The sequence below is a fragment of the Pseudorasbora parva genome, chromosome 10 (genome assembly GCF_024679245.1).
Source record: "Pseudorasbora parva isolate DD20220531a chromosome 10, ASM2467924v1, whole genome shotgun sequence".
Classification (NCBI taxonomy): domain Eukaryota; kingdom Metazoa; phylum Chordata; class Actinopteri; order Cypriniformes; family Gobionidae; genus Pseudorasbora; species Pseudorasbora parva.
Window position 1 is genome coordinate 43,061,804 of NC_090181.1, and position 25,135 is coordinate 43,086,938.

Here is a 25,135-nt window from a genome sequence, read left to right on the forward strand (position 1 = left end):
GTCTGGTGTTTTTTGCTGGAATCTTATCGCGTCGCGTGTTGTTAGGACACGGTGTAAAGTCTGTACCGTTTTTGGTCGATATTCTTTTCAGTTTTCTGCTGCCTACGATTGGAATCATTTGCAGCAGACTTTAAAGCTTAGTTCATTTTTTTCACTAGCCTCCTTTAAGAATCCAATTTGGTCTATCATACAAGATTGCTGTCCTTTTTTTTTAGTTAATTGTTTGTTTTACATGTTATGTTTATGCTGTATTTTTGTACTAATTTTATGTTTTTACCGTATTATACTTGCTTTCTTATGCTGCCTCTTGGCCAGGTCGTTATTGTAAATGAGAACATGTTCTCAACCGACTTGCCTGGTTAAATAAAGGAAATTAATGATGTACTTACTATAGGGTTACAATTAGACTTGTTTTAGGGTAAGATGCAGTGTTACATTTTCTGTAACAAGCTTTCTTTCAGTCAATCCTTTCATCTGCCACATTCACTCATAGCTCAGACAAGCACATAGTCAAATGTGCAGCATGGCACCAAGTGTTACCTTGAGCTGGACTCTCTGAGTTCTCGACTCCTCGATCTTCTGTCGGATTTTGTCCTTGCGGTACTCTTCATAGGCGAACGGGTTCGCCATGGTCTTTACCTACAGAAGGGCAGAGCAATCACACACATATCATCCTTTAACCATTTAAAAGATGTCTTTTAAAGAACATGCACAAACGCTCAGACACAAATCTGCACCTTGTGGTAGAGCCTGATGTCCATGAAGAAGCCGTGCATGTAGGCCCTGAGAAGAGCCGAACCAATCAGATGAGTCAGACCTTAGAGAGGGGGAAACGAGCACGGTGTCAGGAATTCATCCAATTACAAAGAACACTGCTCAGCTAGTCCCAATCAACTTTATTTTTCTTGGCATGGATACTTAAGCCAGATGTATTGCACAAATATCAAAGTAATATAAACTATCAGAAGAGGACACGATATTGATCAAAATGAAGATGTATTACGCCACTTAATGTTACATCAACCACGTTTGTGTGTGGTTGGTGGAACATTAATTGTTAATCTGATGAACACTCCTCTGCTTTCTGTATTAAGTTCAGTTGTGGTCAGAATTATTGGCACCCCAGGTAAATATGATCAAAGATGGCTGTAAAAATGTACGGGATAAATTGAAGGGAACGCAACACGTCAATATGTTCTCTAAATGTAACTGTCAATGAGCTGTATTAGTGACACATCAAAGTCTGAGAATACAATTTCACACATCTCCATTACTTTTTAATTCATTTTACCAAAAAAATAGCTTTAAGTATGAGAAGAAATCTTGTTTTAAGCATAAACTCACATAATTTTGTTCAATTTCTCAGAAATCAAGACGTAATTTCTTAATTTTGCTTGTTAAGTAAACAAATCTTAATTCAAGGATGTTTTGAATTTGTACTGAATAGGGGTTGAACGACTTTCATTTTTTTTTTAAAGTCGACATTTATGTGATGAAAGTCGAGTCGACTAGTCGCTGATGATGTCATTAATTAAAAATAAAATAAACCTGAACCTCAAGCTGAGACTCGAACTCGGGTCTTCTTGTGCAGAGCACAGCTGATATGGCATATGACACAGCACTGCCCATAAGGTTATTGATCCTACATGACAGCTTTTGTATCAGTTCTTTTGATGGTCGTTATATTTCTCACAGATTTCTGTTCTTTTTGAATAAGATACAGATAAAGTAGCACAATAAAAATTACATGTATATGAATGCATTAGTAAGTGACTGCGTGTGAATTAATTCTACCTGCCTAAGTTGTGAGTTTTAGTTATCAAGAAATATATGCTAGAACATTTCAGTTTCTAAGCTATTTTTTTGATAAATCACAGAACAGTGTTGACAATACATTTCTGCGCTACTGAATGATTTTGTGTGAGGTGCACACGATCTCCGCGTGATGTTCGATCGGCTATGTGTGTGTGTTGCAATATGCAGCACGCAGTTAAGCGCGATGATTAACTTACGTGTACAATAAGCATGCATTCTCCCGATCAATTTTGAGCATCCAGATGGTAATCAAACATGTCTTGTGGAGAGCTCATGGAGTATGCATTTATTTGTCATTTTTAACTGTTCAAAACTGAGCCTGCGTGTCAGGAATTGCTTATCCTCTATAGGCAGCGACTAGTCGACGTCTAGCTTAAAGCGTCACAGCAGAGCATGAAGGTCGACTGGTCGATTAGTCGACTAGTCGGTGCAACCCCTAGTACTGGAAAATAAAGTCCTGAGGAAGAACATAATTGTCTGGCAAAGCATTCAAATTAATTCTGCAGTTAAATTTATGGCCCTATGAAAATGTATTATTATTTTATTTATTCGGTTTTAAATGATTAAGTGTTACTGGCTTTCACTCACCTTCAGAAGACAAATGAAGATATTTTTAATAAAATGGAGAAGGATTTCTGTCTAACCTCTACCACTTTGAAGCTTCAGAAAGTCCATTAAGAGATCGTAAAATGAATCCATACGAATCAAGCCATCCATACGTTGGCTAACAAATCCATACGTTATTCCACATTTTCTGAAGAGATCGGATCAACTTTATATGATGAAGGAAAGTCTTACGGGTTCGCACGGACATAATGGCGAGTAAAGGATTGTCATTTTTGGTAAACTATCCCTTTACGTGAACTGACCTACTTTTGATTTATTCGTCCAAAATTGACAAATTCCGTGACGTTCTGCATTACAGTAAATTCCATTTTTATGAATGGATTCGGCAATTCTGTTCATGTTTCCTGCATAGCAGAAATCATAGGGCTCTAATTTAATGCCATGATGCTGGCAGACTTTAAGACTTTATGATCCAATTTGAGACATGTTTAAGGCCTTCAATTGTGAAAGGTCAAATTCCTGCGGAAACCCAGCTGTCACCGGGGCGGTACCATTTCAAAAGGTACACTTTTGTTCCTTAATATGTTCACTTTAGGTACTAATATGTACCTTTAAAGGGTAAATGAAAATGATGTTCTCATTAAATCTCTTTCAATTTGTTCCAAACCTGTAAGAGCTTCTTTTTCTTCTGCTGAACACAAAAGATGATATTTTGAAGAATATGGATAACCAAATAGTTGACACAGCCCCATTAACTTTTATAATATGGAAAAAATAATAATACTACGGAAGTCAGTCATGACAGTATTTTTGGCTAAACTACCCTTTATGTACAAAAGTGTACCTTTTGAAAAGGTACCGCCTCAGTGGCAGCTTTTGTACCTTTTTTCCGAGAGTGCGTGAATGTACTCATTTATTGTGAACTAACCCTTCAACATGATTAATAAATGCTGCTCATTCATTACTTTAGCTAATGCTAATGTAAATAACCTTACTGAGTAACATCTTATTTGTTCAGGAGGAGGCGCAACCAACATTATCGGATCTTGTGATGTGTTCCATTCTTGCATTTTATCGGTCAAAATGATAAACAGCATTTGAATTGCTTCATCAAGGTTTTCAAAATTTGGTAAATGAAGGGAATGTTTCAGTTCCCACAACTTCCTGTGATGCCGCACAAGATATTGTGGTATCAAGGCCAGAAAAACTCTAACTAGTCTCTCTCCCCTGTTATATAATCCTGCTGAAGTGCCTGGCTGTCCACATCACCCCCCCGACCACATCATATGATCCGCTTTCTGCTGACGCTGGCATTCCTGAGCTGTTTTCCCATCATCGACCCACTGAACTGGATCTCATCACCGCGGCAGGCCTGACTCCATCCAGTGTAGCAAATAATGTATCTGCATCAGTCTCAGTGACTGACTTTTGCTACTACTGGAACGTTCTCATCGTAAATACTTTTGCAGACGCACCCCACACTTCACATATAACGTGTCATAACTTGATGCATAATTCCAGTGTGTCTTCAGATGAAGAGGAAATCTGGAATTATGGAAATCTGGAAACCACTCGCTTGTATTAAATAGTGTACTGTGATTACAATTGAATAAATCATGCTATGAGATTAATGTTTTAAAAATAATACTTTGAATTCTTAAATATGAAATTAGTTTTATTATTTAGTATTTCAGTGGTTATAATGGTCCAAAACAAAAATAAAACAAATACATATTGGTTTTGTACATTTGTTATAGGCTCCTAAAAATGCAAACAATTGGTATCTCTAATACAATTTCTAATAAAAATAGGTCAATCCTGATTAAAACATTAGAAGAGAAAAAAAATAAGTAAAAGGCAGTTACTTTTTTGCCCATTCTTTTTTATTTTCTGGTCTACATTATTGTATTCTGTGTGTCAGAATAATCCAGTGATTGGGTTCAATACGTTTTTTTTGGTAACTTTAGTATGGAGAACACATATTCACTATTAACGACGACTTTTGCCTCAAAATCCTAATTTACTGCTTATTAATAGTTAGTAAGGTATTTTTTGTAGTATTTAAGTTTAGGTATTGGGTAGGATTAAGGGATGTAGAATAAGGTCATGCAGAATAAGGCATTAATATGTGCTTATAAACAAGTACTAATAAACAGCCAATGTCCTAGTAATATGCATGCTAATAAGCAACTAGTTAATAGTTAATAACTGAACCTTAAAATAAAGTGTTACTGTTTTTCTCATGAATAATATAGAGAAACTGATGATACGGAAACTCACGTTATAGCCACGGCTGCCAATCAACACTGAATTAACGCATATAGAAAAAGACCAATTTTCCATTAAAAATACACCTTGTGGGCCCTATCATACACCCCGTGCAATGTGACACAAGGCAAGTGTGTTTTGCTACAGTTTCAGCCCGACAGTTTTCATTTTCACATCCAGCTCCACGTTGTTTAAGTATCAAATGCACTCGTGCCATCTGTTCATGCTCATGGGTGTGGTGGTCTGAAAACAGGTGTGTTCATGCGCATAGTTGGTGCATTGCTATTTTGAGGAACTGAAAACAACAGCAAAAAAACCTGCTCTAAAGTCAATAGGGCAGGTATTTTTTGTGTTATTCACAGGGCATGTTAATAATGTGTCTATAAGCGGGTGCACAACATGCATACAACTCTGCTTATTACTCACACAGGAATGTGCAGCATTTATTTTTGTAATTAAAAATAAAAGGATTCTTTTAGAGAAGCGTTCAGTCTTTCCGCTCAAAAATTCCCACCATCTTAATAGCGAATCCACCATGGCGCGAGCCCAATTGGCTTTTAAAGGGAATGGGAGATGAGACTCTGCCTGGTTTATTGCAAAACACACCCATGACTCATTAGGAGACTAAGTACATCGCTTTTGGACCATGAGCCTTGTGTGCCGACCATTTTTTTTCCGTCCTTAAACTAGCAAAAGTGGATTCGGACACACCCTAAGTGCCCCTACGCTTCAGATGGCTAAAATAGGGCCCATCGAGTGTTATTGTTTTCATTGATGTGCAACCTTTACATATCTGTTAACATCTAAAAAAAATTGTTTTAGGGTGTTGTGGTGATCTTAGGACAGATTCTTTAACTTACCAAGGTTCTCCAGGTCTTTGCGGGTGACAAACTTGTAGTCATCATAGATGGTGCTCTCCGGGTTCTCCTCGAGCTCCTCGGTGAGGTTATCCATGAAGGAGCACCAGCGTGGAGCCGGACCAAGAGCCTGAAACACACACAACAGAGAAAATGTGAGTCAATTGCAAACAAGGATCCTTTTCATGTAGATCAGGAACAGCTTTCCAAAACATGGCAGTTTACAGACATTATGAAGAGGATCTTTAACAATTAAGGATCAACCCAACAGATTTGGTCAGATTTCACAGCAAAAAATAAAAAAAAGAGTTGCCATAATGAAAGCTATTTTGTGTGAGCGTTTGCTATGTGCTTAAAGGGATACTTCACCCAAAAATGAAAATGTGATGTTAATCTGCTGAACCCCAGGGCATCCAAGATGTAGGTGTATTCTTCACAAGTATTCTCGTAAGTTTATAATATGCCATTGAAAATACATACAGGTTAGGGGTTCGAATGCCTGGTTGCCATGTTGCTCCTCCATCTTGAAAGTACATTAGCCAAAGAGGGACATACCCATAAATTCAAGCTTCGCCTTTCGCTTTTTAACACTCGATGGCATCGTGTTGAATGTGAAGAGAGGGATAACCATGTTAATCTTGAACTAAATCAGCCACCGTAGGAGTTAAAACGAAATCAGAATTGAGAGGAACAAAAACTATTATTCTCTGGATGGCCATATACCTATTCACCGCTAGATGGGGGAAAATATCACACAGTGTAGCTTTAAGTAAAATATTATTGATTTGTATTGTTTTCGTTTGAGTTTAGTTTGAAATGAGACATTTCATTACAAGATTCACTGTTAGACGTTCAAAGCCATGTTTTGCTTGACAGGAATCTGCATTCACAAAGGGCTGAACAACTGATCAGATTTTCTTGAGATCTCTAGTGTTCGTGGTTTCTGTAACTGTGTTGTGTGTGCGCTCTCAAGCTATATAATGTGCAGGAACAGAACGCAGCTTCTCAGAAATGTATGGGTTGCCCTTAACAACCACTGCTCTGTTAACTATAAACACTATAAAAGCACTGGGAGGGCTGGCTTTTACTTAGAAAGACAGGGCAAGGTGTAATTGGAAGAACAAGGCGTTCACGGATGTGCCATGATGACTAATAAAGGTATGAGGGAAAAAATGTGCTTCAAGCATCGGCTCAGTTTCACATCATACTTCGTGTCACGCCATCTGGTACTTACAGGAATGTAAAAGGTGTTCATTTTGGGGTCTTCATTGGCAGTGAAGAGCATACCTGTAAATTGAGTCATATAGAAGCAATTAGAGAAACAAACACCACTCATGTGAAACAACCCCTACACACACACACACACACACACACACACACACTGTTGATGGCTACAGGCGTGAGAATGTCAACAATCTCCTGATGTGTGTGTATGCAGGCCTAATATAATGCATAAAGCAAGCACAATGAACCGGTCACCAGCGTTCAAACGTTTGGGATCAGTGAGATTATGATTAGTAAATCTCTTATTTTTGATCAAATGCATTGAAAAGTAAAAAAACAAACTGAAAGAGTCACATTGTGAAATATTATTATAATGAAAGATTTTATATAGGAGTTACTGTAATGTTTTAAGATGTTTATTTGTATATTTTTTTGTTTTGTTTTTAGAAGAAGTCTCTTCTGCAAGGCTGCACAAAATTTAATACAGCTGTTTACTAAGTGAAAACACTGTAAAATGTCATTTATTTCTGTGATTTAAATCTGAATTTTCAGCATCATTACTCCAGTGTTCAGTGTCACGTGATCCTTCAGAAATCATTCTATGATGAATTGATAATCAACAAACATTTATGATTATGATCAATGTTGAAAAGATTTAAGTTAAGTAAAAAATGCAGGATTCTTTGATGAATAGAAAGTTCAAAAGAACCGCATTTATTTTAAATATAATCTTTTGTAACATTATAAATGTCTTTACTGTCACCTTTGATCAATTAAATGCATCCTTGCTGGATAAATGTATTAATTTCTTTAAGTTCTTAACCCTTTGAACGGTAGTACTAGTAATGTTGCAAAAGCTTTCTGTTTCAGATTAATACTGTTCTTTTAAACTTTCTATTCATCAAAGAATCCTACAAAAAAGTGTTTAATTTTTTCAACAGTGATAATCATAAATGTTTTTGAGAATATCAGAATGATTTGTGAAGGATCATGTGACTCTCAAGTAGGCATGTGCCGATATCAATTTTTCATGTTGCGATTAATTGCTGAAGTTTTATCACGATATACGATATTATCACGATATTGAAATAAGTTGCAAAAAAAAGTGTTGCCATAGCATAACAGCTTTAAGAACTATTTTTGTAAGAACAAAAATAACTGAATGTTTAAATACAATAATGCACCAAAAATATATACAGCTCTGGAAAAAATTAAGAGACCATTCATTGAGAAATCAATGTTAAGTGGTCTCTTGATTTTTTACAGAGCTGTAAATGTACAATTTTCAAACAGATTAAAGTGCAAAAGAATTAGGCTATAAAGAACAACAGGTAGGCTTACAAATTACAATAAGGTCTCATTATTTAATGCATTAACTCAGATTGAGCAGTAGCTACATTTAAGAAATACTGATCATTGTTAGTTTTATCTTAGGTCCATTAAAAAAGTTATTTTGATTTTAATGTTATTAAACAGTAACTAAGAAATTAACATTACTTAGAATGATTAATTCTTTATAAGTATTTTCATTGTCAGTTTGGTAATAATGAATAACATAACATAATTAACATGTTAACTAATGAAGTCGTATCTCAAAGTTTTACTGAACAATAACAAATAATTAGAACAGTTTTAATCATTAGGGCATGTTGTAGTCCAGATTAAAACATAAAAATGTTTAAGTTTGAAAATAAATAGCCTATTAAGTCTTTAAGTATTAAGTATTTGGTGCTGTGATGAACAACATTGAGATTACAAAAAACGAATGGCTGTTTTAAAAACTACACGCAGTTGTGGTGTGTTTGCGGGTTTCCGGGGTAAACGCTGCATTCTGCAGTTCATCAGCGCCCTCTGCTGTCAGTGAGCGGCGTGTCTCCTTCACTCGTTCATTAGCTTCTCATTTACATCTGAGCGCGTGTCCCTTTGACGCAGAATACAGCGGTGTTGAGCATTTATACGGTTGATGGGCAAAGTATTCTTGAGTGCATTATAAAAAAATGATAAATTGTTAATAAATTATTATTTACGATATTTTAAAGTGCCCACGATAACAATATCGTGCATGTTCATTATCGTGATAAATCGCATTATCGAAAATCGGCACGTCTACAGTGAAGAGTGGAGTAATGATGATAAATTCTACTTTAATCACAGACATACATTACAATTTAAAAGATATTCTCATAGAAAACGGTTATTTTACATTTTAATAAAATTTCGCAATATATTAGTTATTTTGTATTTTTGATCACATTAATGACACATTTCAAAAACATAAAAAAAACTTTATTAACAGAATTTGTTCTGATATACTCTGATATACTCAAGAAACATTTGTGATTATTATTATTATTAAATGTTATTTAAGCAGTTGTGCTGCTTCACATTTTTTTCTGGAAACCTTGGTATTTAGAAAGTTTAAAAGAGCAGCATTTATTTGAAATAGAAATCATTTGTAACAATGTATGTATCAGATTCATCATCAATTTAATGCGTCCCTGCTGAATAAAAGTATTATTTCAGCTAAAAACAAACAAACTCTTGAACGTTAAGTGTAGGTCTGCTAGTTTTATGCAACACTGTCTTTCTTCTAACATTTAAAAATATTTAATAAAAAAAACTTAAATCAATACTTCCCATATATTTATTCATTTGTCATTTGTCGTATATTTATTCATTTGTCATGCTGACTGCTAAATAAACCCTTCCGGATGACACGAGACCCCCTTTAGATCCAGATCACCCTGCAGTGATAATGCGGCTGACTATTATATTTCATTTTAAAACAGGACACTGGAGCGGGATACAGACAGAGGTGTTTTTCTAATAGTCCTTCATTCAAGACAAACAGAGACACTCATTCTGGAGAGCATCTGATTGGACAGAAACTAAAAGCGTGCACGCGCCCCTGTGAGCAAGTTGAGATCAATCATTTTGGTCTGTTTTCCAGTAAGAGAGAAACTGCAACTTTTAAATATATATTTCTTCTACAAAGTGTATGTTGGCAGCCTCCAGCAGCGTATTAATGACCTTCGATCAAACACACAAGGACGAAACGCCACAAAACTCCAATTTAGGTTTCATGAGGTCAGTTAGAAATGAACTAGTATCTTATTGTGGTTGAACTTCAGTTCTATTTGTGTTAACTAACCAGAGCCGGGGTAGAGACAGACATCATTGATGTTGGCCTGTGGTTCGATGGAAGAAAATACTGTTCCCTGAAATCAAGACGGGGAAAAAAAGTTACACATTTGATGTTTTTCCAATAAAGGATCCATGCTGAATGTCTGGATAAAGAAATACACCAGCAAAGCCGGCCTTACATTGTCTTTGTGCCACATTTTGATGATGTTGGAGTCGGCGGAGAGCACCAGGTTCAGCGGGTCGTGGAAGTTAAGGGATTTGATGGGCAGTCCATAGTAATGATCTTTAACTAGCAGAGGACGTGAAGAACGGAGATCATAGACGAGAATCTGAAAGCGCATCACAACTCCGAGTCAAAACGAGCACAGCTAAACATTCAGCACTAGAATATAAAGGCTCGATTTTGATTTTACAGGGCACATTTTGAGGCTCTGTTTACACCTGGTGTTAAGATGCGTTTTGGTTGATCACAAGTAGACGAGAGAGACATTCTCATTTACACCGGGTGTTTTAATCCGCCTCTTTTGTCCACTTTCAACCACTTCTGTCCTGACTTCTTCGAGGGGAGGGTCTATCTAAATGTGTGCTCTTTTTTCCAATCGAATGGATAAAATATGCTCACGCAATTTACATATGAATGTAATCGAAGACGACAGTAAAATATACAGAGAGCATGAGCTTTAGTTTCTGCTCTGACAGCCACAAGATCAAACGCTGTGAGTGTGTGTTAGAAATCAGGAATGGAGAACTTGTGCTTGGTACATTTTTTCGTCTTCAAAACAAACTCCAGCCGACAAAGTTTAAATCCCGTCTGGCTAGCGCACATCCCATTATGTTTATGTGTTAAGTCAGTAGGTGGAGAGTTGGCATCTTTTGTGGCTGCTCAAACACATTCGACCACAATGCCTCCAGCGTTTACACTACGAAACCAATCCGGTCAAATGTGTTTTCCACTAGCCCTGGAAGTGATCGAAAGTGGACAAGCTCAAACTGTTTTATGCTCTTTTCGAACGGTAATTGTTTCTCACATGGAAGTCCGTAAAAATACATTTGCTTGCCACCTCAGTGATAAAACTCATGCAATCTGATGGAGATTTATTCGCGGCGGAGCAGCGAGTTTTCTGATCGTGCACACCTGGGAGCGTGCTTCTCACGTGGTCACTAACATGATTGTATGTTATTAAAAAAATGCCATATGCTTGGTATAAGAATAAATGCATATTTAATTTAATAATAGGAAAATCATAACCTAATTTTTATTTAATTATTTAAATCTGTTTAAAAATAGGAAGATATATATATATATATATATATATATATATATATATATATATCCTTATATATCCTATATATACATATATATAAAAATCCTCAAATAAAGATTCGAACGGTCACGAGTCAGTGTATTGATTCATAATTTGGATCTCCTGTGTCACGTGATTTCAGCAGTTTGACACGCGATCCAAATCATGAATCAATCCGCTGACTCATGACCGTTTGAATCTTTATTTGAGGTTTGAAAACAAACGCGGAAGAGAAGACAATGCTGAATAAAGTCGTAGTTTTTGTTATTTTTGGACCAAAATGTATTTTCGATGCTTCAAGAGACTCTTATTAACCCACTGATGTCTCATATGGACTACTGTGATGATGTTTTTATTCCCTTTCTGGACATGGACAGTATAGTGTGCATACACTTAGATACGCTCTCAGACTAAATATAAAATATCTTAAACTGTGTGTGAAGATGAACGGAGGTCTTACGGGTGAGGAACGACATTAGGGGGAGGAGTTAATGACATCAATTACATTTTTGGGTAAAATAACCCTTTAATACCCACTTGTATTTAGTGTCGTCCACTTGTGATCAAATCAACAAAAACACATCTTAATACCAGGTGTAAACAGAGCCTATATGTGAGGGTTAAAAGAGTAATGACCTGTCCAGTGCTGGTGCCCACCGCCATGCCCAGAGAGCCGTTGAACTTCAGGGCGCTGACGGAAGGAAGACCTTCCACCCTTCAAACACAGGAAATAAGAGAATCAGCCGCATACTACTAGTCACTTGACTGATAACAGTAAATAATATCTGGGCTTAAATCTTTCCCCGCCAAACACAGAATTTTCCATTATTTGTGAGAAAACACTTCAAAGCCAAAAACTGAATTTTCCAGGTTTCCGGGTTTTCACTGTCAGACACTAGGGGGCGCTATTACACATCTCCTGAATGAGTACTGAATCTCCTGATCAAAACACAACCGCGAGTAAGATGCAGTTAAACAAGTGATATTATGTAATAAGATGCATATGTAAAATAATGTGATCATCATCATTAAGCAGCATATGAAACAAAACTATCTAATGTTACTGAATTAAATGTTAACCCAGGACGATCTACAGGACTGAAGCATTACGGGTGTTGATGGACTCGATCTCCTCCCTCTGTTTTTGATCATTGCTCTGAATCTGATCAGGAAACAGTCTTTCACAAAAACACGATTTTCTCAGATTTTTGGTCAAAATGTTGCTTTTTTTAATGAAACTTACTCATATTCAAGTGTTGATAAAAAAGGAATGCATGAAGCTAGAATAAAATGTGGTTTTTTTTTTTATAAAGAAAAGGGTAAGCTGTTGAGTTTGATATATTGCATGCTCAGAAATTCATTAAACTAAATATTCAATGGGCTATTACATTTTGGTAAAAATTGTCAAAAACCCTGGCAGTGGCAGGCAACTTTTTTTTTTTTTTACGCTGGCGGGGAAAGAGTTAAATTGTAATAATCTACCATATTACTGATTTTCTGGTATTATTAATTAAATAAATCCAGCCGAGGTGACCAGAAGAGATTTGTTCTTTCAAAAACATAAAATGTTTAATTTATTTCAATCTTTTGACCAGCACTGTATATTTACTGCAATCTCAGGTCTTCTGAAGGCATATATACAGATTGAACCTTATTCACTGATCATCTTTAACAGCTTATTCCACAACTCATTTTCATTGAACAACTCTTCTTACAAGTCGCCAGAAAAACATAATCATACGAGTACAGAAAGACAAGTAAACAATCAATGACAAATGATTCATTCTTGGATGATCGCTGAACTATTTCTGTAAGAGCTTCATGAGAATAACAGAGATGAATGAAACTTACTCAGTGGCGTCAGTGATGCTGCTGAGAGCGCAGTCCAAAACACCCACGCGACCCCTGACCCGAGGATCCCAGCAGTCCACTCTGCCCTTCACAAACACACACACACACACTCATTGATACACAGCAACACACACACACACCAGGCCTACTGACAGAAACACATACCTCTAATGTTCCCGCGGCAAACAAGTGATGAACGGGGTTGATGTCGCACACATTGATTTCTCTGTGAAGACATGAAATATTTATTTATTTTGTTGTTGATTGTTTTAAATCTGTAGCACTTTGAGATTTTGTTTAATATAAAATGCGGTACAAACCAATTATTTATTATTATTTACAAATCATACACAAATAGTGTTTGGCAGTTTATCATACCCTGTAGTGAAACATCTCAACATTTTTTTTATTTTATTTTATTAAATCTAAAAAAATTAAAGAAACAGCAAATTAACAAATTAGCATATAACAATCCACCAACATACATTGAAAGATGAATTTAAGAACAATTAGCTTGGTACGAGGGACAGAGAGTAAACATATGATACATAAAATAATAATAGTATGAGAAATTTTTTTTTTTTTAAATAAAGACAAATACTTTTCTTTTTTTGTTATGTAGTTGGGGGGATAAAATAGCTAATCAAGACAATGCATCTCTATTCACAGGAGAATTTATGATCTTATTTAATATCTGTAATGTGTTAATCGCTTTTTTGTTTCTTTTCAATTTAAATAGGGAATCTGCAAAACCTTTTAATTCAGAGCAAAATAAAAAACACTTTGCTTTTGAAGCTGTACATTTAGACTTGTGGATATGGCCTTTTCCAAGCATGCACAGGATTTGGACTGCATTTTCTAAAGGAACAGATCCAGTGTTAGAAAGCAGAAATAAGACCATTTCTTCTGTAATATCAAAAAGGGTACTAAAGGATGTAAAAATCAAAATATCTGTCCAAAATGATATTGTGATGGGACATATAAAAACAAATGAGTTACAGATTCATTTTCAGATGAATCAGAAAAATTTTGAAGAATTTCTTTAATCTTATTTGGTATTACAAAATTTTTATTAGCAGACCATATATTACCCAAACATAAAGAAGGATAAACCTGTTTCCAAAAAACAAATGATTTAGGAGCAATACTACTCGTAGAGATTAATATTCTTCTTATATGAATATTATAGCAATTATTATGCAACAAACTCCACCTATAATTAAACTGAGTTTTGTTTACTCTGAGTTTTTTCCTTTAATGTTGTGTATTATAAGGATGATTTAATAAGATGTAAAAGCTTAGGTGATATACCATTAATTATCCTCAAAAACTCTATAACTAATGGTATTACCGGAGGTCTCTATGAAACATCTCAAACTATTATGGAGTATTATAGAGTCGAAGAGCGCCCTCTGGTGCTCAGATACTTACGCCGCATCCGTCTGTAAGGAGTTCAGGAATCTGCCCTGTTCAAGATTCAGTCTGAAGATCTCTGAGCTGCACATGCATTGCATTCAGAAACAAGAGAGGACAAATGAGTTAAAGGGGATTTGCATAGAGCCCTATGTATGTTTATCATTTGGATAATTTTGTAATGGCTCTAAAGGTCGTTTAATAACAAAAATGCAATAAAAAGTCAAAGTGAAACCAAGATAAAAGGTCCATTCATGCTGAAATGAACTGAAAAAGCACTCCGGCCGTTCACTTGCATTCATGTCAGACGGACAGATTTGTATCTTGAAACAACAAACGTCATTCGCTCTAAAGCATATCAGCCTACAACTCACCATGCAACAGATATTTCAACCATCTCATGCAAGTCATCTGATTATAAAGATTTCCCTTGCTTTAATGCATTCATGTACTATTAAGTAATAGCATCATAGCTTGAGCATTTATTACACAACTATGTAATGGATATGAAATATTACACTACTGGTCATAAGATATTTAATGTTCTTGAAAGACAGTCTCTTTTTCTCAACAAGGATGCATTTATTTGTCTCCTCTCCACCAATCAGCTGGTGTGCGGTGAGCGTTCTGGCGCAAAATGGCTGCCGTCGCATCATCCAGATGGATGCTGCACATTGGTGGTGCCTGAGGAGATTCCCCCCTTCTATATGTAAAGCGCTTTGGGTGTCTAGAAAAGCGCTATATAAATGTAATGAATTATTATTATTTGATCAAAAATACAGTAAAAACTGTAATACTGTGAACAGCATTCATTTGAAATAGAAATAATTTGTAACATTATATATGCCTTTACTGTCACTTTTGATCGATGTAATGCCTTGTTGAATAAAAGTGGTCTTAAAAAAATTGACAAATAAATAAATAAATAATCTTCTAATTCCTTACTAGCTTTTGAATAGCAGTAAATGTTGACATTATTTTATGTGAAAATAAAAAGTGTGCAGAATGAAATGTAAAGAAATTAAACTTTACGAACTAGCACAGCCATGCAGGAAGCCACCTTTGACCAATCATAATTTCCAGACAAACATATAATAAAAATGAATATATTCAGCATAAGGACAACAATACTGTTGTGGTCAGAATTATTGGCACTCCTGGTAAATATGATCAAAGATGGCTGTAAAAATTAATCTGCAGAGTTTTATTTCTCATCTTTTACACAATATAACCTTTCATTGAAGTAAAACTATTTAAAATGTGGGGAAAATCTTTATAAAATAAATGTAACAGGCTGGACATAATTATTAGCACTGTTTTATTAAATACTATTTTCAACGTCTTTTTCCCAAGATAACAGCTCTGAGTCTTCTCCTATAATGCCTGATGAGTTTGGAGATCAGAGATCCTTCCCCCACACAGAATCTCTTTAGATCAGATTCAACGGTCACTCTTGGCCAGGACGCTCTTGCTGGAGTTTGTTTCTGGATGAGTGAGCGGATGTGGTGATGTGGGTGCGGTTTAATATATTTTTTAGTTTTTTAGGCTTTCTGAGCCCAAGACTCAACCATTCTCTACGATTCTGAGATCCTAGGTAGTGTTAATTATTTTTTCAGACGAGACGAGACTAAATATGTTCGTCAACGACCTTTTTTTCAAGGACTAAGACGAGACAATGATGAGACTGCACCAATGTCCAAAAACGCTGACTTAACTAAATTAACATGCATCATTGTTGATGAAAAAGGACGAGACTAAAATGTTTTGCATAAAATACAAACTAAGATAAAATCTCTCTTCATTTTCGTCAAACAATCGTCTCTACTTTTTCATCAAGAGACCAGAGCGGAAATGCCTTGAAAATATTCCGAATGAGTTCGCCCTGTTGCTCAAGTTCAGGTCTCGTCTTGGAGCGAGACCTGAACAGATCCCTAGTCCACTAGTCAGGGCACTGGTTAGGACATAAGGCAATGGGCTGATTCCCTCATCAGTGCCCTCACTACCAAACTAGGAAGCTGATTGAGACGTGCCCTCAGTCTCTTGTCGCTGCCATCCTGTGGCGAAAACACGAAAATACATGAAGCACAGAAAACGCGTGAGGCACACGCTTTCAGGCTCTGACTCACGCGCTCATTCTGGCCAAGTAATACGAAATTCAAACAATATATAGCATTTTGGTGCACTTAATGTGGCAGAACAGTTAAAGCCAGAGCCTTTGAATAACAGAGTTGCGTTCATCTTTCTGCGGCGCGCGCGGTCACGGACCTCTCAATAGTTCCCCACAAACCATCGCTGTCAATACATTGAATAGACAACAGCTTCACTATAATACAGGTAAACAGTACAGTAATGAACATTTTAGGGAGATATTTCAGTAGTAAAAACTATTTGTGCAATAATTATGGTCCATTAATGAGCACTTAAAATATTTTCTTTTCTAATATATTTATATTATTGTGTAGTGTTTAAGGTTAAAATAGAGAATTCCTATGCAAAGAGGCAAATTTAGGCCTAGTCCACACGTACACGGGTATTTTTATTACCAAAGTTTTTCCTCCTCCGTTTTAAAAAACAATCGCGTCCACACAAGCACGGTTTAAAAAAAAATTCTGTCCACATGAGAAAGCAAAACTACACTATGATTGGCTGCCTGATTTCCATATGGGTCCCATTCACTGCACCGATGCACATTGCACTGACTGAGGGATGCCAAGGGCTCAAGTGAAACACTTCCTACAAGTTCCTTTGCTTTGGACTCAGTGACAGGTAACTGTATACACAGGTGCAGGGCCGAAGTGGACTGTAATAGCTTCACACACTTGCTTTACTATTTTGTATTATTGCATTCTGGCACCTTTGTTCTGCAATACAATGAAATAACTGAACATGTATCTATATACGTGTGATAAGCGCTGTTAGTGGAGTCCACCGCATAGAATCGACTCACGTAAATCAAAAGGAGATGTGGAAAATCTGATATTAAACAAAGGAGAGAACGGCGCGCACTTCAATTTAAAAAGCCGAAATCTTCGGTTTCACCATCTACACGACAACGCTGTAACCGGAGTTTCTAAAAATCTTCACCCTGGCCGGAGTTTTCAAAAAAGTCCGGTTTTAGTAACCGGATACAGCGTTTGCGTGTGGACGAACAGCCAAACCGCGTAGAAAAAGCTGCGGTTTTGAAAATACCCGTGTTCGTGTGGACAGGGCCTTAAAGTCATTTTGTGGCTGGAAATATAATAACTTTCATTTGTAATTCCTTGGTTTACCCACTTGGTGCCTCTATGTCTCTTTAATAAATAAATATACATTACATGTATCTAGACTAGATTTCCTTAAATGTGAAATTAAAACATTAATACCTTGCATCCTAATATTTTTATTTTATTATACTTATATAAGCACACACAAGTGAATATTAAAGCTACACTGAGTGATATTTTCCCACATCTAGCGGTAAAAAGGTATATGACCATCCAGTGAATATTAGTTTGTGTTCCTCTCAATTCTAATTTTGTTTTAACTCCTACGGTGGCCAATTTAGTCCAGGATTAACATGGCAATCCCCCTCTTCACATTCAACACGGTGCCATCGAGTGTTAAAACATTTAACTAATATTTGAGATGTGTGAAACACTATTTGACTGAAATGGTATTAGAAATAATCTCAGAATAATTGATGTAAAAAAAAAAGACTAAAATGTTTGCGAGAAATGACGTGACTTTTAGTCGACTAAGATACCATGAGTTGGCTTTTGACTAAAACTAGACTAAAATGACTTTTAGTCGACAAAAACTTGACTAAATAAAAAAGATACGTAAATGACTAAATATGACTAAAACTAACAAGGACATTTAGCTCAAGACTAAGACTAAATTAAAAATAGGTGACAAAATTAACACTAATCCTTGGAGAGTCTTTGTGCACTCAAACTCTCCTCCTCTTGTGCATTAGGATGATATAGACACACGTCCTCTTCCAGACAGATTCATAACATGTTTAAGTTGATTGGAACTTTTTAATTATTACCCTGATGTTGGAAATGGGGATGTTCAATACTTTAGCTATTTTGCTTTGGTTTTACTCATTGTGATGATGATTAAGGCAGTTTGGCCTTTGTGTTTCCTCATATTTATACTGCTGACAATATTTATATAGCTAAAAAAATATATCAATGGGAATATACTTGAGATATTTTACTCATAAAAAATGAGGAGTGCCAATAATTGTGTCTGTCTTTTAAAGAAACATTTATTTCATAATGAAATTTCTCCCACTTTCAATTCTTTTACTTGTTTTTTTTTAATGAAAGATCAAAAGGATAAACAATGCAGATTTATATCCACAGCCATTTTTTATCATATTTACCAAGGGGGTCAAAAATTCTGACCACAACTGTGTATTTACTCTTGTAGTGAATAGGCTCAATTTTCATTGTGTCCTCTTACCTGGCACCAACAAAGTAGAGATCACAGGAAGGGTAGTGGTAGGAGAAATCTCGGCCAAACTTCGGGATGCGGGTCTTATAGTAATGACCGTGCTGAGAGTGGAACTCCACATGGCGGTCCATATGCAGAAACACCAGCTATGAGACAAAAAATAAAGACTAAATGGATTCATCTGAAATCACATTAGATTTAAAAGGTGCCCTAGAATGAATTTAATTAACCTTGCCATGGTGAAATAATAATAGTTCAGTACATGGACATCACTGTGAGTCTCAAACACCGTTGCCTCCTCCTTCTTATGTAAATCTCGTGAATCAAAAACACCACAGAAAAATAAGTGCTTCTCAACATAAACCCAACCGTGACACAAGCGTTGGGGATCATTGATATGCACGCCCCCAAAATTTGCAACCATCTAGGCATAATTATTATTATTAGTAGAGACGTATTATTATTACATAGAGATGTAGTTACATCTACTGTAAAGGCTGCAACAGTAGCATTATATATTCTGTCAATTTCTCCACGTTAAACTTCACGTGAAACCAAACTTTTATTATGATGGCCATGAAGACCTTTGAGTGTCTGTGTTCATATGACAGCTTACTTAAACGAAACGTTAAATTCTCATAAAGTGACAGTTTATACGTCCGTGTGTCCTCATAGTGGCACACAGCAGAGACACGCGAGTGTGTGTGTGTCTGTGCACTGCCGCGCCCTCACATCTGCGCAGAATTTGCAGGAGTAATATTTAAATAGTAATTTGCAGTTTAATATTCACAGACACTAGTATATATTCTGACATACGTCTTGGCGAGCTACCTCCAATCAGGCCACGAGCTACTGGTAGCTCTCGAGCGACGTGTTGGAGACCCCTGTTATAGGGCACCTTTAATAGTGGCGTCAAATGATTAATCCAAAATAAAAGTTTGTGTTTATATAATATATGTGTGTATTGTGTATAAACGCACACACACGCATGTATGTATGTATATGGGGGGAGAGGACGCTGGCGTTGTCTGTTCGACGCTTCTCCACCCACAAATAATGTTAATGTACTATTAGATTTAGATTTTATTTCCTTATGTTTGTGACTGGTCTAACAGTCAGAGCTACAATTGTGACTGTTGCTGATTGCTGGCAGCCACTGAGAGGACGTTGTTCGTCTCTTCGCCGTTTTCCACCGCTTCTCTGATGTTTATGTTTGAATTGCTGTGGTTGGTTCTGGTTTGGAGGACATTTGATGTTTCTCGCCGCGGCTGCTCACTGGTGGTCTCCCTTGGGCTTAAGCTGCATGGTGGCTGAAGTTTGCACCGGGCTAGCGTCATCCGTGCCATCGTCATCGGCGTCCGGCATGATGTTGGGATGTTCCGCTTCTCGGCTGCGCCGCTGTTCTGTCCTGCATTGCGGCCGTGGAGCGGCTTGGACTTCTGCGCCGACCCCGGTGTGTCCACAGAAGTGCCCGGAAAAATGTTCTGCCTCCTGCATGGTGCTGCGGCGATCCCCATCGTTTGAATCGTCATGAAGACCCATCATCTGGTCTTCAGCTGTTGTGCCTCAACAATGTCATCGGGACACTGCCGCTGGGAAAAATCTGAAACATGGAGTGGACCACAGTGTGCTGCGGAGCTAACAGAGACTTCCACCATCAGCTGTTTTCTGTTCACCATCAGCTCTGTTTCTGTTCACCATCAGCTGTTTTCTGTTCATCATCAGCTCTGTTTCTGTTCATCATCAGCTGTTTTCTGTTCATCATCAGCTCTGTTTCTGTTCACCATCAGCTCTGTTTCTGTTCACCATCAGCTCTGTTTCTGTTCACCATCAGCTCTGTTTCTGTTCACCATCAGCTCTGTTTCTGTTCACCATCAGCTGTTTTCTGTTCACCATCAGCTGTTTTCTGTTCACCATCGGCTCTGTTTCTGTTCACCATCGGCTCTGTTTCTGTTCACCATCGGCTCTGTTTCTGTTCACCATCGGCTCTGTTTCTGTTCACCATCGGCTCTGTTTCTGTTCACCATCGGCTCTGTTTCTGTTCACCATCGGCTCTGTTTCTGTTCACCATCAGCTCTGTTTCTGTTCACCATCAGCTCTGTTTCTGTTCACCATCAGCTCTGTTTCTGTTCACCATCAGCTCTGTTTCTGTTCACCATCAGCTCTGTTTCTGTTCACCATCAGCTCTGTTTCTGTTCACCATCAGCTCTGTTTCTGTTCACCATCAGCTCTGTTTCTGTTCACCATCAGCTGTTTTCTGTTCACCATCAGCTGTTTTCTGTTCACCATCGGCTCTGTTTCTGTTCACCATCGGCTCTGTTTCTGTTCACCATCGGCTCTGTTTCTGTTCACCATCGGCTCTGTTTCTGTTCACCATCGGCTCTGTTTCTGTTCACCATCAGCTCTGTTTCTGTTCACCATCAGCTCTGTTTCTGTTCACCATCGGCTCTGTTTCTGTTCACCATCGGCTCTGTTTCTGTTCACCATCGGCTCTTTTTCTGTTCACCATCAGCTCTGTTTCTGTTCACCATCAGCTCTGTTTCTGTTCACCATCAGCTCTGTTTCTGTTCACCATCAGCTCTGTTTCTGTTCACCATCAGCTGTTTTCTGTTCACCATCAGCTGTTTTCTGTTCACCATCAGCTCTGTTTCTGTTCACCATCAGCTCTGTTTCTGTTCACCATCAGCTGTTTTCTGTTCACCATCAGCTCTGTTTCTGTTCACCATCAGCTCTGTTTCTGTTCACCATCAGCTGTTTTCTGTTCATCATCAGCTCTGTTTCTGTTCACCATCAGCTCTGTTTCTGTTCACCATCAGCTCTGTTTCTGTTCACCATCAGCTGTTTTCTGTTCATCATCAGCTCTGTTTCTGTTCACCATCAGCTCTGTTTCTGTTCACCATCAGCTCTGTTTCTGTTCACCATCAGCTCTGTTTCTGTTCACCATCAGCTGTTTCTGTCCACCATCAGCTCTGTTTCTGTTCACCATCAGCTCTGTTTTCTGTTCACCATCAGCTCTGTTTTCTGTTCACCATCAGCTCTGTTTTCTGTTCACCATCAGCTCTGTTTTCTGTTCACCATCAGCTCTGTTTTCTGTTCACCATCAGCTCTGTTTCTGTTCACCATCAGCTCTGTTTCTGTTCACCATCAGCTCTGTTTCTGTTCACCATCAGCTCTGCTTCTGTTCACCATCAGCTCTGTTTTCTGTTCATTATCAGCTCTGTTTCTGTTCACCACCAGCTCTGTTTCTGTTCACCATCAGCTCTGTTTCTGTTCACCATCAGCTCTGTTTCTGTTCACCATCAGCACTGTTTCTGTTCACCATCAGCTCTGTTTCTGTTCACCATCAGCTCTGTTTCTGTTCACCATCAGCTCTGTTTCTGTTCACCATCAGCTCTGCTTCTGTTCACCATCAGCTCTGCTTCTGTTCACCATCAGCTCTGTTTCTGTTCACCATCAGCTCTGCTTCTGTTCACCATCAGCTCTGTTTCTGTTCACCACCAGCTCTGTTTCTGTTCACCATCAGCTCTGTTTCTGTTCACCATCAGCTCTGTTTCTGTTCACCATCAGCTCTGTTTCTGTTCACCATCAGCTCTGTTTCTGTTCACCATCAGCTCTGTTTCTGTTCACCATCAGCTCTGTTTCTGTTCTGTTTTCTGTGTTGGTTGATTGTTTGTAGTATTCTATATTTTTACTTGTTATTCTTTTTTTGTTTTGTTTTTTGTTTTGTTTTGTTATCCCCCCCCCCCCTTTGTTGCACTTTGAGATTCTTCGGAATGAAAAGTGCATTATAAATAAAATCTATTATTATTATTATTATTATATCTTTTTAATATTTATATATAATATAAATAGTATATACACATGCAAATATAACTTAAATATGTGTTTTCAAATTTCTCACGTGTGGGTGTGTTCAAATATACACAATTATACACAGTACACAAACAGCCTATATTATGTAAAAACAAACTTTTTTTGGGATCATTTCATTGTTTCACATCCATATAATTTATATAATATTTATAATTATATTATTGCCTTTTTTGAAAGTTCTTAAGTACATTAAACCATATCACTATATTCTGTCACTAAATGGTAATTAAGACTTGTGTTATAACATTTTAGATATTTTTAGATATTACTAAAATTTAGATAAAACGTCCGTTTAAAGCCGATTTTAAGACAATTTAAGACTTTTAAAGGAATGTCTCTGGTCTCTGGACAAGTAATGCCAACAATCACATAAACAGCAGACACACAGAAAGAGACACACAGGCATATAAAGACCATTTGGGTTTACCTTAGAGTAGTCGTCTGATAGGATGTCAAATGCCACCACTGTGAAGGGAATAAAACCAATGTCGTCATCATCAAGCAGCAGCTTTAATGATCATCTGTTGTGTTATGTAATCAGCAGCACATTATGGAAGCTCAGGTTGTGTGTGGACAGTCTTATTAAATATTAATCAGTGTTACTGTTATCCAGTGCACTAGGCTTTTATTACAGAGACCATCACCCAAAACCAATGACACTAGCAGTTATCAAATGGAGCATGTGCAGATCTGAGCCGGAGACATCAGATTATTATAGCGCTTACCATCAGAGTCCAGGCACCTCTCGAACTTCAGAGACAACTGGTAAGTGTCATAGCATCGGATTCTAGGTTTGTATGTGCCTGTAAGAATGCAAAATATTTCAATGTTCATCACTGATCAGTTCCCACTATATATTAATCACATAAAAAGCACATGTAGGCGGTAAAGATACACAGACCTGCAGCTAAAATGAACTGGCCATCTCTTGACACTTTGATAGAGGTGCAGACAGTTGGCATCTCAAAATCCTGGATGAGCTCGATCCTCCTCTGGATGTCTGTCAAAGACACAAATAAAGCCACATGTCTTTTTGTTAATGCACTACAGGAGAGAGTATAAGAGTGAGGAAAGCTGTGCCAATTTTTAGCAAGAGAAATAAAGGAGACAGAGTTACAACTAATACATCAATTTATGATTCAAGAAGTCAGCTTTCAGCTGAAATCAAAAAATATATATTCATACTATAGGGCGCGAAATTAAACTGTCATTCACTTGTCTGAGTAAAAAAAAGTTGATTGTCCAGATTTTTGTGGGTTAAATTAGCCTGACATGGTCATACTCAATTCTCAATTATGGGGCGTGTTTCAATCGAACCAGGAAAGACATCAATTGGACAGACCTACAACCAATCAGAGCACAGAGCGACACATAACGTTAGTTGTCAAATGTCAACAGAACTCAACTGCACTGTGTTGCCAAGTATGCGGTATTCCCGCGGGTTGTTTTCCATGTCCACGGATTTAAGTGAAGCGACCTCAATTATGTAATATATAGACCCAAGAATGGGAATTTAGCCGTCAACCTTGCCAAAATAACACATTTTACCCCCCAAACACCATTTTTCCTGATGATTTCATTGGTCCGAACAGTTTCTGTTCAGGCATAATCACTCCTCTATGGATCAAGTCCAGACCGAACCGCCCGAGCTCAAATGTTGTGGGCGGCGCTGAGTTCGGCTGGCATCCAGGCTAGGTTTAAATATAATTTATTCTGGAGCAGTAAAGCTTTGACATATTTAAATCATATTTGTGATATTTAATCAGAGGACTTTTTAAAAAAAACGTTTCCCCCTAATCTTATTAAATGCATGCTTCATCTTACGTCTCAAATTCTTAATTTGATCAATTAATTAAATTAGAACAATAATACACTATAGGGCATGAATTCATTCAATATTTTTTAAATATACAAATAAGAAATGTTGCATAGAACGAAACTTTGACCGCAAGTAGATGATGGCAAGTGGCGGTCTTGAGGAGTCATTGAGAATTTGAGGATGTTTCTCAAAATTAAGAAATGTTGTTTATGAATCATTGAATCTTTGACTTATTCAAAACAAACTGAATTATGCAGTAATTAAAAAAACGCTTGAGTGCTGCTGTGAAATAAAATAAAGAGAGTCAATATTGCATCTTAAATGTAACTGACTTAAACTATTTGTTCATTAGACTGTTGTAGGGCTGCTCCCTAATAGTCGACTAGAAGAGCTTGGTCGACCAACATTTTATCAGCCGGTTAGCAGTAGGAAAAAATAAAAAAGGGAATTTTTTTTACACAAGCTGTGAGGGACAGATCGTTCACGGCAGGAATCCAAACATTCACCTATGATCAACCTTAAATATGGCTTATCACTTGAAACAGAAAAGTATTAGCAGC

General features: G+C 37.2%; 1 protein-coding gene across 1 annotated transcript in view; it reads right to left on the minus strand.

Annotated features, from left to right (window-relative positions):
* LOC137090469 (nucleolar protein 10-like) overlaps positions 1 to 25,135 on the minus strand; it is a 48,546-nt gene that overhangs the window by 19,682 nt on the left and 3,729 nt on the right. The window contains exons 5-18 of the mRNA XM_067454431.1: positions 23,658 to 23,756; positions 23,482 to 23,559; positions 23,184 to 23,221; positions 18,893 to 19,029; positions 14,462 to 14,527; positions 13,196 to 13,256; positions 13,031 to 13,116; positions 11,816 to 11,894; positions 10,055 to 10,204; positions 9,883 to 9,949; positions 6,742 to 6,794; positions 5,511 to 5,637; positions 738 to 817; positions 541 to 639 (exon numbers count right to left, since the gene is read on the minus strand). Of these exons, the coding sequence (XP_067310532.1) occupies positions 541 to 639; positions 738 to 817; positions 5,511 to 5,637; positions 6,742 to 6,794; positions 9,883 to 9,949; positions 10,055 to 10,204; positions 11,816 to 11,894; positions 13,031 to 13,116; positions 13,196 to 13,256; positions 14,462 to 14,527; positions 18,893 to 19,029; positions 23,184 to 23,221; positions 23,482 to 23,559; positions 23,658 to 23,756 (1,220 nt within the window). The remainder of the gene's footprint in view (positions 1 to 540; positions 640 to 737; positions 818 to 5,510; positions 5,638 to 6,741; positions 6,795 to 9,882; positions 9,950 to 10,054; positions 10,205 to 11,815; positions 11,895 to 13,030; positions 13,117 to 13,195; positions 13,257 to 14,461; positions 14,528 to 18,892; positions 19,030 to 23,183; positions 23,222 to 23,481; positions 23,560 to 23,657; positions 23,757 to 25,135) is intronic.